This window comes from Chiroxiphia lanceolata, chromosome 9 (genome assembly GCF_009829145.1).
Source record: "Chiroxiphia lanceolata isolate bChiLan1 chromosome 9, bChiLan1.pri, whole genome shotgun sequence".
Taxonomy (NCBI): domain Eukaryota; kingdom Metazoa; phylum Chordata; class Aves; order Passeriformes; family Pipridae; genus Chiroxiphia; species Chiroxiphia lanceolata.
Genome location: NC_045645.1, coordinates 4,380,621 through 4,395,635, shown reverse-complemented (window position 1 = coordinate 4,395,635; position 15,015 = coordinate 4,380,621). Strand labels below are relative to the sequence as shown.

General features: G+C 50.3%; 1 protein-coding gene across 5 annotated transcripts in view; it reads right to left on the bottom strand.

Annotated features, from left to right (window-relative positions):
* RNF220 (ring finger protein 220) overlaps positions 1–15,015 on the bottom strand; it is a 214,386-nt gene that overhangs the window by 53,660 nt on the left and 145,711 nt on the right. For 4 of the 5 annotated variants that reach the window (XM_032696602.1, XM_032696603.1, XM_032696600.1 and 1 more), the window contains exons 4-5: positions 7,417–7,512; positions 3,202–3,244 (exon numbers count right to left, since the gene is read on the bottom strand). In XM_032696602.1, coding sequence (XP_032552493.1) covers positions 3,202–3,244; positions 7,417–7,512 — 139 coding nt within the window. Of the gene's footprint in view, positions 1–3,201; positions 3,245–3,394; positions 3,557–7,416; positions 7,513–15,015 lie in introns of those variants that run through there. The other variant, XM_032696604.1, reaches the window with a different exon arrangement.

Below are 15,015 nucleotides of genomic sequence, written 5' to 3'. Positions count from 1 at the left end.
AAAATTTGCTGCTCATCTGCCCGAGAGAGAACATTAAGGGCCAGATTCACAAAAGGGTCTCAGTGGGGCTTTCAGATTTGCATGGCCAAAGTTCCACAGAGATGACTGTCAGCAACCTTCAATCTGACACTATTCTCTGAGGCTGGCACATACTTAACCTGCTGAATCCATGTTCTGATACACTAACCAATAACTTTGTGCCTCTAATACTGAATGACTACTTAACCTGCTCTGCACTGCTAAACTCCATAAGCATCAATTTACAGGGTGGCTTAAAGTTTCCAGTGTGGCAACACTGGAAATAAGGCAAATGAAAGAAATGCCTTCTTTATCACATGGGTTCATCAGGAATCAGCACCTCATACTCCAGGGTTCACAAGGACACAGTCTCTGGATAGTGAGTTTAGCACAGGTGAGAGGTGCAGGATTAACTCACTGAGGCTGACAGGGAAGTTGGGATACAAACACTCAACCAACAGCCTAAAAGACAGAACATTAATCTCCTGCTCCAGAGCTTGAAAACGCATTTGCCTTACTTACAGCTCTATTTAAGTCACAGGTTTGACTTACAGAAATAAAATTCTGGCCAGTCAGGTACATGTGAACCATTTAACTATCAGGACCTAATATCATGTTGCAGCCAGGCAAACAGCAGCTCACAGAAGACATTTCCCTCTCCACCTTCTCCTTCCCTAGCCCCTTTTGCACATTCCCAAATGACTACAACAGCATAGAACACATAAAGGTCCAAACAAGACTCAGGCAAAAACAGCCCAGGCAGCCAAGATTTGGTTCAAGGACTACGTGGGAGAAGAGCAAACACTGTGGGCCCCTTTTTATGGGAGGAGTTTCCAAAGCGCTTCTAGAACTCAAATGATAAAAGCTTGACAGGAGATATCAAGATAAACTGGTTACAACAATATTGAAAAGTACATATAAAACATAAACCCAAATGAAATAGTTCTTTGACAGACAGGCTGCATTTGATAAGTTTCTGCAGTGTGCCAACAAGAATGATAAACAAAAAGCCAGCTACCTTTGGACAAGTCCTACACAACTTCTGTTCATGTAAGCTAATTGGGACAAGGAAACCACTCTCACAGAGTAAGCTATAAGGTTGTGTGATTGATTAGAAGCTCATTAAAACACAAGATAGAGACAAATAAGCTTTTTTTTCCCCCCTAAAGCACTCCAATGTTCTCCATCTTGAGATGTTCAACAACTAACAATAATGTGGTAAAACTTACAAATATCATGGAATTATTTTACTGCAAACAAATGAGGAGGATGAGTGCAGAGGTACAAATATAAAGCAGTATAACCTACCCAACCATCCAGCTGAATACTGACCTAACAACACAGGACTGGACCAGGCATCATCACTACAGGTACGTTCTAGGAACAGCAGTAATCAGCCACAAAAGGCTAAGGTCAGGAGGAACCAGTTCTGGTCTAGTTTTACCTCCTCTGAGACCCAAAGCACTTCAGCCAAATTTCTGCATCTGGCTTCCTAACACCTGCACCTCGCACTGTCAGGGTGTACAAGGCATTACGTAAGTTAACCCAATGTCCTCATTTGGAATATGGCTCTAAGTTTTGCTCACTCTACCCCAAAAGGTACATACAGAAAGAGTAAAAGGTCCAGCAAAGCACCGTACAAAACTACTGGCCTCCCTTCAGGTGAGCCCAGCCTCACAGAAACATCCAAGAACAGGGGCCAAGAGGAGTTCCTAGATCAGATCACAGCCTGCCCAGATTGTGCTGCAGCCCTGCTTCAGGTTAGAGCCCAAAGCACAAAGCACTGCTGAGCCAGGTCAGCAGGGCACGCTGCCATCAAGAGCTTCTGTTCGCAGTGAAGGACTCCACAACACCAAGAATTCCACAAGTCTGGCTTGGACTTTAAAAAAATATTTAAAATAAGGTAAATGCACATTGCTGGCCTGAAAAAAGGTGGAAGGTGGGAGCTTAGCCCCAGCTGTCCAAAAACAATAAAGGAAGAGCTTGACATCCCTGACTCCAGAGACCTCTGTCACACAGAACAAGTCACCACAGAGCAGCACCTCTGAAGTCTCTATGTCAGGAAAGTGTCCACCTGCCAGTGCTGGCAGCTCACTGCACTCATCTCAGAGTGCAGATATGAGCACACCTGCCAGCAGTCACCTGGGACTGATGCAAGGCAACTCACCTCTCTGTTGTATGACTTAACAGACTTGCAAGAGTTCACAGGTTTTTGGCCCTCTGGGTTGATATTTAAACCCCCCCAAGCTAGCTCTGAATTCACTTATGTGTAACTTATCACAGATCTGGGTCAGGAGCTTCTGTTTGCTTAAGACTGCAAAAAACGTGGAGGACTTAAAATTCAAGCAAACCGTTTTGCTGTTGGCACACTCTAAAGCCTTTTGTTATTTTGTTAACGTATATCTTCTTCTAAACAAACTCTATTAGCACAACATCACTGGTGTTATCTTTAATTAACAGATCAGGAACCTCGAGATTAATGAGCCTCCTGATAGACTGAACAACCAAATTCTGACTAAATGTTACATAGTGAAAGAGCTACAAGCAATATAAAACCAGATGAGAGATTGTTGTTACTGTTTAAATGGTAAGTTCTGACTCTACTGAACTTTGAGAAAAGTTTCAACTCCCTCAGCTGTAAAAAAAAAAAAAGTTTCCTTTCAGCTTTCTTTTTCCAGTTTAGAACCACAGAGATGGGATACCTCTCTCTGAAATGAAGTGAGGTCTGATTTGCTTTTTTAAAATACCAAGATGTTTTCCTCTAGAAATACTTGTTTACTTGCTGTTAGAAGCACACACAGATACAAGTTAGCACCAGCATTGGTGGGTTTGAGAGAAAAAAAAACAAAAACAAAGAAAACAAACCATGACGTCAGACGACGCTCAGGCTGCCGGTTTAAAAGTTTACTTCAAGATTCAGCCATGTGAGCTGTGAGAGCTCAGCAGCCGGGCCCCGGAATGAAAACACGGGATCCAGGGCCTGGTTTATCCCGGGCGGTGGAAGCCGCTTCCCCGGGGAGCCCAGGTGGGAGCAGGGTTTCCCCCGCACAACCCCCGTGCCCCGTGTGCACGGCGAGGCCGGAGGCGACCCCCGGCCCCCGGAGGGGCTTGGGGGGGGGTCACAGAACTCGGCCCAACTCTGGGAAGTTCCCCGGGCGGGGAAGGGGCGGGGGCCGCACTCACCGTTCAGCCGGGTCTGCCGGTTCGCTCGCACCCGCAGGAAGGTCTGCAGAGGGGACACAAAAGCGGAGAAGCGTCAAGGCCCAGGTGTAAACAACTCGCCCCCCGTCCGTACACAAGGTGCGGCCCACCCCCGCCCTGCGCATCCCCGGGACAACGCACCGGCCGCGGGCCTCCGCTCCCCCTCAGCACCCACCTCTTCCCGGCCCCCGCCGCCGGGCCCCCTCCTGCCGCTCTGCATAGCCGCGGGCGCCGCGGGCGAGCGGCGGGCCCGGGATGCGGGTGGATGCGGCGCGGCCCGGCGGGCGCCGCCGCTCAGCCCCCGGCGGCCGCCGCCATGTTGGCCCCGGTCATGTGACCCGCCGCGCGCGGGTGAGAGTTCACCCGGCAGTTCCCATGGCAACCAACAGGGGGCGGCAGCGCCTGGCGAGCCCGGCCAATCAGAGCCCCGGGACGGCCGGGAGCTGGGGGACTGGCCAATCAGCAACCAGGGGTTACTGGAACACAGGGAGGCCTGGCCAATCAAGAATCGGGGGTGACTGGGACCCTGGGTGCCTGGCCAATCAGGAATCAGAAGCCGCTGGAGCCCAAAGGGTCACGACTAACCAGAGCCCGGGGGCAGGTGGCGCCCAGGGGCTGTTGGCCAATCAGATCCTGAGAGCAACTTAGAAGCAGCTTCCCTTGTCCAATAGGGACTGAGCGCCCTTCACGCCCAACAGAACTGGCCAATCAGCCTTGGCCCCAACTGTAACCCAAAGGCATTGGCCAATCAGGCACCAGGGACAACACTCTCCAACCTTCCCTGCCCAATCAGGGCCTGGGGGCCCAAGGGCTCTTGGCATATCAGGGCTCAAGCGGTAATAAAACCCAAAGGCTCACGGCCAATGGGCACCCAGTGGCCCTTGCCCAGCCCCGCCATGGAGCTCAGGGCTGCTCCCAGCCCCTGCCCTGGCTGTGGGAGCAGAGCCCTGGGAAGCAGAGCCTTGTCCTTCCTGGATGTCCCACAGGCTCAGCACAGGTGGTCACAGACACCAGATGGTCTGCCAGGGCCAGGCTGGGCGGCCACCTCAGGTCCAGCGCTCTGAACCCTGCCTGTCCTCCCCACTGCTGTGGGGGCACAGGCGGAGCGCTGCCACCTCACCCCCGCTTTCCAACCTCTCCTCACTCTTTTCCTTCCCTTTTCAGCAAACCTCAGCGGTCAAATTCGTCTTGTGAATTTCTCTCCCTCATCTGCCTCACAGCTGTGGTGGGAGATGGGCCCAGTAGATGAGCCTGCGGTTGGGACAGAGGTGGGGGCTACAAACTGGGCAGCAAAGGCTCCTACACACACAGATCCCATCTGTTCCCCCCCTCTGAACACTCCCCAGACTTTGCTTCTTGGAATCAAACCTGTGTTTCGGGTCTCCGCTCTGGCACCTGACAATTTGCTGCTCCCTCTTCAGATGGAAAACAAAACCCCCCTGATATGTTTCTCTGTCCCAGGAGCTGACGGGCAGCCAGCCAGGTCAGGTGCTGGCTGGTGATCTTCACCCAGTCCTGATCCCTTGTCCTACATCCCGGCTCTGCCTGCCCACGGAACTCGCAGTTGGATTTTCATACACGCACGCACTCACAAATCCAAAGCTGCCAGTTGGTTTTACCCTGTTAATGAATTTAGCTGTCTTTCGGGAGTCACGCTCGCTGCTGAGCTGGGGCGAGGGAGATGAGCCTTCCCTGGACAAGGATTTTAGGCTTTCAGTTGTGCTACACTTGTTTTTAGTCACCAATATCCCGTGGGTTCAGCTGACCCAGGCAAGGGGGTCTCCCTCCGAGCCTGAAATGTCATCTTCGCAAGTACAACGTATCACTTGTAATTTGCTGTTGATTTTTCCATTGGGGATTCAGGGTTTTATAAAATGGCTTTATTTTTACTCGCAGTGCAGGAAAAGCCCCGTCTGACAGAACATACTGTATTTGGGAGGAGCAGCCACTATGGACCAAATCGCAAGGTCCTGCACTACATTGGCCGTCACCACCTTGGTCCAATCAGTGTCCATGTACCAAACTCCAGCAGCCAGGTTTGGCACAGAGGAGCCAAGAGGATCCCCCCTCCCGCCATCCAGGAGCCACCCCACTGCCTCCACTGCAGCTCCCTCTCTGCATGTGGAGCAATGCAAGGAGCCCAAGTGCTCTGCAAGCCCGTGTTCCTGTAGCACTCCTATTTGTAAATCTCCTTCTTCCCTAAATATCCCCATGGCATATAAGTATGAAGACTAAAAAAAACAGAGCCGCAGGAATTCTGGAAACATAAATGCCCACAACCCATGTTCTAGCATGTTACTAATAGGCTGTATAATCTCGATTAGATCACAAATAACACAGGGGACATTCATAATTCCAGCACATCTCTACATATACGAAGCTAAATTTTGCAGCCTTTAAAGTCACCACCATGAGAGTCTTCTGCTCTGCTTCCTGGGCATTTCTCTTGGTAAGCCAGGCAGACTGAATACTCATTCATATTGTGGCTTTATTAAGGATTACATTGAGGCTTTACACACTCCTGGCACCCACCCTGAGGTCCCTTGACACTGCCAGCGCAGCATAACGCAGCCAGCACAAGCACAAATGAAAATCAGGCCCCAGAGGTGTTTTCTCCCTGCAGTGCAGACTTACAACTCCCATTACACATTTGCATTAAGGGCTGCAGCCCTCCATAAAATGCGCTTACGAACTTAAAGCACATTGGAGAGTAGCTGGACTCAGCATATAGAGGGGCTTCTGCTGAGAATATCTGTCCTCCAGAATGACATAATAAAAATGTACAGGAAAAGAGGACTGCAAGGGGCCACCAATTTCACAGAGACTCACGTCTGGCAGAGTGGGAAAGGAGGGGTGTTCTCTGACAAAGGGAGCCATGGCAAAAGTCTCTTCCATGCCCTTTCGAAAAGAACGTAATTTATTTATTAGCCTTAATAAACAAGGCAGGAAAGAGAGCAGGATTACCTGAATCAGGCATTTCTGTATCTTCTGCAGGGTTTTGCTCCTCTTACTTTGCACCGGGCCTTATTGTTCACAGGAGGGTAAAGTGGCTGGGATGTGACACCAAGTTATGACTGAAAGCCACACGGGAATACGTAGCAAGCAATGGAGGATCTGGTCCACAATTGATAATATCACCAATAAATAGGACAGATGATGGAATAATGGGTAACAAATGTACAAATCTGCTACCAACAGGACCTATCTTCAGGAACACCTGTTGTAACTGGGTCTGCTCAGCTAAGAGCCCCAAATGTGGTCATCAGCCTCTCTCCGCCAAATAAAGACTTGACACGTGCAAAGTAGTTGATGCAGGAAGATGTGACCACCTGCCTGACCCTGGGCACTGGGTATGGGTATGCAGAGCACACAGGATGCAGGGTGACGGGTGTTTGTCACGCTGGTACAGCTTCGGCCCACCCAGCCTGTCCACACAGCGGGGTCTGTGCTGATGACCTCCACTAATTTATCTGCTGCCTTTCAGAGCTTATTGAAGCCAGTGGCTGAGCACAGGATTGCAGCCAAACAGTTTGGATGTGAGCTGAGGTAGAGTCAAGTGCACCAGCCTGCCCCAAAAATACAGACAGACTTACAACCAACCAAGGTGTACTTGTGCTGCTACCTTTCTCTTCTTTTCGTGCTCCATCTCCCTCAATTTTTATTTGTTTCATCGCAAGTCAGGACCTGCTGCTCCTCTGGGCAGAGTGTTTTATAAAACAAGGTGGCATGGTTGTGGATGATCCAAAACCATTGTTTTGGATGCAAGTCATGAGTCAGTTTGCTGGGCAGTGGCACACCAGTGAAATGGAGAACTCTGGCCTGCTGCAGACTAACATCATTCACTCTTTACAAAAAAAAAAGTCGCTTCTCTGAAAGTTTCTCAATGGCATGGGGTGGGTAATGATAAACATAGCCAGGGAAATTACTGAGATGATGAATATAATGTAACAGAAACCTCTATTTAGATGGTTTTGTACAGCTGTGGTTTCAAGCTGGAGCTGGGATGACTCTGCAGACAGAAACACACGCTCACAGCCCTGTGAGGGACCAAGTGCTCACGTCCCCATGCTGCAGGCAGGGAAGCTGGTGCAGTGATGTACAGCCAAGAGCAGAGCTCTCACACAGAGAGCTGTGGGCACTGGGGCGAGCTGGCTCCCTGCCTAAGGCTGAGACCGGCAACGGCATCCACTCACTTACCTGGTATCTGTCCGAGTGATGGATGTCATCTGAGGAGTGGGGTGACGCTGTCGGAGAATCTCCTTCCCGCTTGATTGAGGCCGACAACAAAATTGACTGCAAGAGAAAGGAGAAATTCATGCTGTGAGCATTGCCAAGCTCTCTGTCTCTGTCCTCAAAGCCACAGAGAGCGTCTGCCAGGCTATGGGACTGCACTGGGATGGAATCCTGGGCTGTGGGGCTGGCTCTGGTCTTCCCAGTGGACTCTGCCCCACAAGGGAATCAGGCTGCTGGGTCTAGCAAAGCACAAATGAATCAGGCAACAATGGGACGGTCATTTTTCTCGCAGGTCTGGTGGCTGGGGCAGAATCAGTCCCTGCTGGAAATGATACTTGAGGACACCACCAGAAATTCACGTGCTGAGGTGGAGCAGTGCTTCCGTGTCCTTGTCCACCCCTTTTAAGTGCCACTAAATCTCTCAATGGCTTTGTAAACTACACTAAAGCTCTCAGCACCTTTGCAGTGCAACTACCCTTTCCTTCAGTAATGATGCTATTTATTTTAATAAGTAGCACAGGAAAAAAAAAAAGGGCCTTTTAGAAGGTTAAAAAGCTCAGTGATATTTGAGACCTAAGAAATCACTGATAAACTTCAAGTCAATAGTAGGTAAGTCTAAATTCTACACACAGTGAACTCTAGCAGGAAAATTACTGTGGGGGTTTGACAGCATCTAAAGAAATGTACACTGAGCTGCAAGTGAACTTTATTATTAGAATAGTTTGAGGGAAAAATGCAATTTAAAATTCTAATTTAAATTATAAATTAGCTAAACTAGGCTAAATATAGCCAAATACATTGTGAAAAAATGTACACTGGAAATGCAGCTCTCCAGATGTTTGTTTCTGAGAATCAGCTGGCAAGATTTGACAATAAATGACTGCTCGGAGATGTGTGTGTTTGTGAAGGGAAGTGTAGATATCATCTGAATTGGACAGGTCAAGTGTGGTGACAACATTATTAAAAAGCATAATACCTTAGAGAAAGGGAAGTATTCCAGAAACATTTGCCTCTGGGCTTAAATGAAATGTGAAAAAATGTGCATTTTTTGGAAAGATATGAGCAAGCGGAAAAATGACTCAGCATACAAATTGGTTCAGTCAGCAGGATGCAATCCCCCAGGCTTGGACAGCTCTCCAGTGAGAAAAGCACAGCAGTGCAGTTGGCACGGACATGGAGGGAAGGCAGGCTTGGGATGGAGGTGGAGGAGCGGGATTTGGGATGCTGGGTTCAACCCCATGGGTATGAGCTGTCAGCACTGCAAGAGTCATGAGGGTAAGAGTCATGTCCTGGTGTGCACTGCAGGTCTCTGCCATAAAGCATGGTTCTACCAGCTGTGGAGAGGTGTGATGTCCTGAAAGGGGTCACAGAGGAACTGTCTGCCTGCTGGGATGCTTTGTTATCTCCTCAGGTACAATCCCTTCTGCCAACTGAGGGCTGTGCTGACCACATTTTGGAGCTGGCTCACTCCTCAGCTCAGCCCAGGGCTGCCAGGCGCTGGGAGGGCCAGTGGGAGCCCACAGGGTTGGGGCCACCCAGTAAGGGCTACCTCAAGAGACCAGCCCCCACTTCCCAGGGGACAGACAGGCAGAGCAGGGGGACCCTCTGGCTTCGTGTTGGCTGAACACAACTGCTGATGGATTTTGGTGAACAGCTCACTTATTTCTGGAGAAGCCCACTGTAGAATTTCCTCAGAGTGCAGACCCCAAGCTCCTGCTGTTGTGCAGTTTCTTTATTTTTTAAATGGAGAATGAGGACCATTTTTGAAGAAGCAGGATTACACATGTCCTATCAAACGGAGGGATGGGGCTCAAAGCCTTCTGCTGTGACTCATAACAACAGCCCTGACTGCAGCAATGGTAATGCCCTTCCCCTCCTCTAATAAGCCAAGCACCCTGGAGCTGGGAGGGTTAAATCTGTTTTGTCTCCCAATGTATTCTAGAGAAGGGGAAAAAATACCCATCTCCCCATTCCCTGACGACAGACAGACAAACCCTCCCCGCCTCCAGTTCCCCCCTCAGCTTCTGGTAGCTCTAATTCAATATTATTATGTGAAAAATGGTTGGGCTAGCTATGGAGACAGTAAATTAAACGTTATGTATTAGTTTTTAGCGTGTGGTCCCGGGAAGAATGCCGGCCCCATTTATTCCACAAACCTCCTGAGCACCATGGCAATGACCTCTGGAAAAACGCAGGGCTAAACTAATCCCAAAGATGTCAATCTCAAGGCCTCTTCTACATACACTTGCAGTTTAGATTAATAAACTGTCTATTTTTAAATTGTGTGCAAGCACTTCAATTCTAAATACCTCGCCGGCATGTTAAACACAGCGTTAGAGATGCCAAGTCACACTTCCCCTTCACTCTTAGGAAACTTGACTTCATTTGTTTTTCTCATTTCCGTGAGCTGTGCCACACTTTGCCTCTCAGGCAGCCATGGGGGCAGGCAGGGATGCAGGCTCAGAGACTAAGGGATTAGAAAAGGCACTTGCCATCAGGGTGACTTTCAATCTTGCATTAGGCCTCTCTGCCATCCCAATTTTGGCCTCTTTTATCCCAATTGTCATGTTGAGGCTGTTTTCCAATCGCTAAGCAGTGAGGATGCCTGACCACGGCACGCCAAGCTAAGGATTTGCTGTCCCCTGCACCCATTCTATTCATTCCCAGACGGATTCAGGCAAGCAGAAAAAAGGAAGCAATTCCCATTCCTCTCTCAACCAGGTTCTGGGAAGGTGGCTGTGGAGGAAAAATATAGCTTTACATGTGCTCTCCCAGCCCTCAGGCATGCCCATGCTGCAGGGGAGACCCAAATTCTGGCATCCCACCCCAAAAACATGGCGCTGGGTGCTCTGTGTGCAGACAGGCAGTGTGCTGTACAGCTCTGTGGAGATGCTCCTAACTTGGGGACCAGCCGCTTCGGCACGGTGGGAACAAGCCTTGATGCTGAGATGTTCCTTCACTTGGGGAAAGGCCTCCAGCCAGCTCATCTCTGCCTGACTGCCAGTACATCCCAGCTCCCCTTCAAGGTGTGTCTGAGTGAGGATACTGGGGTGAGAGCACCCTCCTCTCTCCCTGGTCTCCCCTCCACTGTCAAACCACGGCTCCCACCACCAAAGGCAGAGCAAGGGCTCCATGCAAGCGGCGGTGCAGCCTCATATTTCTCCCTCCTCTTTAAATCATCTCTCCATTGGGTAGAGGCACTCTCTGTGGAGGTTATAAACCCTGAGAGGATCAGCCTGAGCATTACACCTGGGGCAAGCTAAATAAAAAAAGGTCACCGGCGCTTTTTAAACATGGACAAAAAAGCAGTAAAATGTGTTTGGAAAAAAAAATCTGGCATTAAATCATGACTTTTTGCCTGGCTTGCCTCATTAAAAGTGGCCTTTTGGAAGGTAAAATTATCATTGTAAGTGATAAGATCTTTAAGAAAATAATTCACGGCTTCTTCACCCTTTAATATGATAGCCGCCACCGGCTAATTTTTTTCTTAATGGCAACGAGGCCATCAATCTTGTCCGAGCCCTGTACTCTCTCCTTCCCCCTGCCCCTCCTGCCATGCTGGGCAGCCATGGCCGTGCTCAGTGATTCCTTCCCACCCCTTGGAGCACAGCTGTGCCGTGCCAAGGAGAAGAGATACATCTGGATGTATGGCTTTACCTGCTTGTGTCCACGGTTCCCGGCAGGGAGCAGGGACCACATAAGCCTTGCTCAACATGGCAAGGCTCACTCACGCCCTTGGCCGCTCCCGGCATGCTCCGTGGACTGTGCAATTCTGTGGCGATGGGCTGCGGTGTCTGCGAGTGTTTCAGCAGCTCACCCCCACTAGGAACAACACGCGGTTTATATATAAACGCAGGGGCAGGTTTGGTATGAGCCAAATGTGCCATCACGCAGCCGGTGTGCCAGCTGCTGTGATCCCAGGCCGCCGATCCCCAGACCTGCTCCTCCCTGCTGGGCTGGAGGAGCCGTGGGCAGCTCGGAGGCAATGTCAGCGAGGACACACGTGCCAAGGCGACACCGGCTCCTGACCCACGGGCGCTCCAGGCGTGGGCCGGGGCCAGCACGAGGGGAGGGGACGGGAGTCAGGGTGCAGCCGCCAGCCCGAGGAAATGGATGGAAATTGCCGGCACACGGCCGCCCCCAGCCCTAAGCGCTGCCTCTGGCGGGCGGCCGGGGCAGGTGTCAGCGCTGGGAGAGCCCAGCCGCTGGCTCTGACATTCTGCTGCCTCTCAAGGCCAGTCATTTGAGAGTATTAAAGTGCCGGAGTCCTGCTTTCTGATAGCCCTGGAAAAACACAAGGAGTCTATTTTTCTTAAACAATCCATCACGGCTGCTGTCAGCAGAACAAATACCCTAACCCTGCTTTTTATGTATCTATATCGCCTTTTTAAATTTTTTTTTTTTTTTGGCACAAAGTGTTCCCTGCTTGATGCATTCAGCTTTAACTCTGCCATCTAAATAGGTACTTATCAGTTAACATGGAGGTGATGGCTTGACATGTTTTCTGTCTCCTGCCCTCCCCTCCACGGTAGGGAAGCCGTCAAAGTGTTGCTAATAGCTGTTATCACTTGGGAACTGTAACCCGAAAGCAATGAGTGATACCAGGCCTTGCTGCGATTTTCTCCCTTAACTCTGCCAGCCATTTTTTATGTTATTGCTGGAGGATCCCCGACACAAAGATGCTGCTATTAGAGCTGAGTTTCATAGAAGCTTTCGGAGGGTCCACATTTGCTACCGCGAAAGTTAGAGGTAAAATTATCTAGTGGCTTTTAGCTGGCAGAGATAAAGGTGGGATGGAGCTAGGAATGAAAGGCTTAAATGTGAGAAGGGTGTGAAAAGGGAACAGAAATAGTAGTATCAGCAGCTTTTGGCCTTCGCTGAAAGATTCCAGTGGTTTGCAAGCAGAACAAGCTTATAGAAATGTGAGCTACTGATTTATTTCTGTTCATGTTACAGTGACATCTGGGATTGTAATGGAGCTCTGGGTCCTCTTGGACGAGACACCAGCTACACGGTTCCAGCAGAACTGCCCATCAGCACTCCGGAGATGGAGGGGGAAAGAGGTCTGGCCCAAGTCTGTCGGGGTCTGCCAGCCTGTTCTGCTCCCCTCTACAACCACATCCCTCTCTGCTTCTTCTGCCGAATGTAGTGGTTTCCCCCAGTCTAATGTAAGGGTACAGCTGTTTGGCCCAAGGGGAGTAAGGGGCTTTGTTTGTTCATGGGGTAATTTGCTTTATAGAATAAAACCTGGCAGAGATTTGTTTTTGGAGTGACTCTGGTATTCATCACCCCAAAATGGCAGGGAGCTTGGCCAGCCAACACTCATCCTACATAATTTCCTCTCCTCTGTGTATCTATGGGTTGTTCTCATATCCCTGGCTTGGCCACAGCTTTGCCACAGTACCCAGATTTAGCTTTTTAATCTTTCCTTGTAAATCACAGTTACAGAGGGGGGGGGACACAGATACGGTGAATGACTTCTTCAACCTCTCCAGTGTGTCTGTGACACAGGAGAAGGAGTTAAAACCCTGGGGCCCTGACACCCATTTTCAGTTCCTACCACCAGATGTGATATAGAGAAGTTAAATGATTGTGCTAGAAATTTCATCTCGAGTGAGGCAGCTGGGAAGGGCTTAATACAGACATTCTGTCAAGGTTTAAGGCTCCAAATCTTGCTTGCTTCGAAGCACTTTCTCCTTGGAGGGCTTTAGTGGTCAAATTTCCCACTAGATGCTGTAATTCTCTCTCAAACTGCTTGTTGAAGCTGTAAAATCACGGGGGTGGGTGGGGGAATCAAAGGGCTCTGGCACTGTGGCTTGCTTCCCAGCTCTGCCGGAGGTCTGGGAGCAGTGTGCTGGCCACCTGCCTGCGGGCACCCTCCGTGGAGCTGGGTGCACACCTAAACAAACCAGCCACAAGCATCTGCTGGGTGCATGAGATGGATTTTGTTCGTGGCCACTCACGTCAGTGTTTGTTTTCAGCAAGAGCCAGAGCGCGGGCTGGACTGTTAGTGGGAAAGGCAATTTGCAGCCATGTATTAGGAAGCAGCAGCGGGAAACGAGGGCTAAACCCGCCACAGGAGTTGGGATGCCTCAGGGAGCCCAGTCTCTTCCCTTTCAGTGGTCAGTATCAGCACTTCCACAGGGGATATGTTTGCCTGTTAGGTGACAGGTAACAGTCTGCAGTTAATACCCTGAAATTTAGGGACTGAGATCTTTCTGGGCAGTGATGATACCCCACCTGGACAACAGCCCATGGAGGGAGAGCCACAGGCCACATGGGCAGTAGTGAAGAAGTGCTCTTAGGTAGCTAGGAGGACCTGGGGACACTGACTCTCAAAATTCCCACCAGCTGCTCAAGGAAGAGTGGGAACAGCTGGTCTGACACCTCATCAGAATGGGTTCAACACAATGTGTGCTCCTCTCCTGCACAAAACCTTGCAAGAGGCAGCCAAGGCAAGAGGGGAAAGGCAAGGGGGGAGTGTGAAGTCCAGGAATGATGCCCAGGGGAACTACTGACAGCTACAGACAGACCCCTGGGCAACCAGTCCAAACAGAGCCTATGGTGTTGTCCATGTGCCTCTGGAACACATCCCTGCCTCCGGCTCTGCCTGAGACCCAGCCTCTGGCCATGCTGGGGAGTGCTTCAGGGAAGCTCTGGGCTCACAGAGGTCTGGAGCATAGCTGGCTTGGACAAACCTTCAGAAAGTGTCCTCCTGAGTGACAATCTGCTTGTCCAAGTGTCTTGTCCACATTGGCATATCACCATTGATTGGACTTGGTCTCTAATAGCAAACAAGGATCCTGAGTGCTGAAGAGCTTGGTGCTCAGCACTGCCCCCTGAGCTGCCTTTGCAGAGAGGGAGCCTGGGCACCAAGCAGACGTCAGGCTGGTGCCCCCCAGCTCACAGCCCTCGCTTGACCGTCACTGCCTCAGTCGGCTCCGATAATAGAAGAATCTGATACAATAATCCTGCATTCATCACATCCCATGTTGAGTGATTGGATTTTCTTTGACATATTGCCATGAAAATTGACCCGGTGCAGTGAGTGACAGCTCTTCAGGGGCAGGGGAGCAGTGAGTGAGGAACATACATTTACATCTGGGCTTTTATTGCCAGGAGAGGCATTTGCTGGGGCAACTGTGGGAAAGGGATGGGAGCCAAGCCAGGAGACAGACCGTGGGGAGGTTAAATCCCCTGCCCCAGATGCACCCCAGGAAGATCCTTAGGCCAGCACAGAACTAGTGATGGTAGTGGTGCTATAAGCAAAGGTCCTACGTGAGCCCTAAAGCAGACTCAAAGCCACTGGTGACCACAAAAGTAGTTGCCAGCCTGCACCTTATCCCAGTTCCCATGTCTCTGAGTGAAACCAGCCTGCCCCCTGTTTGTTTTGCCAGGTGATGCTCCTGAGGGATGGGAAGGTGCAGCCCCCTCTCCCATTGCTGAGCTGCTGGAGGTGCTGCCCCTTTTGTTGGCATCAGGAGAAGGAATGGCCAGGAAACATTGTAGCAGTCCCCATGGTCCTCTCAACCCCTTCTACCAGCGCCCAGGGTAGGAAGTTGG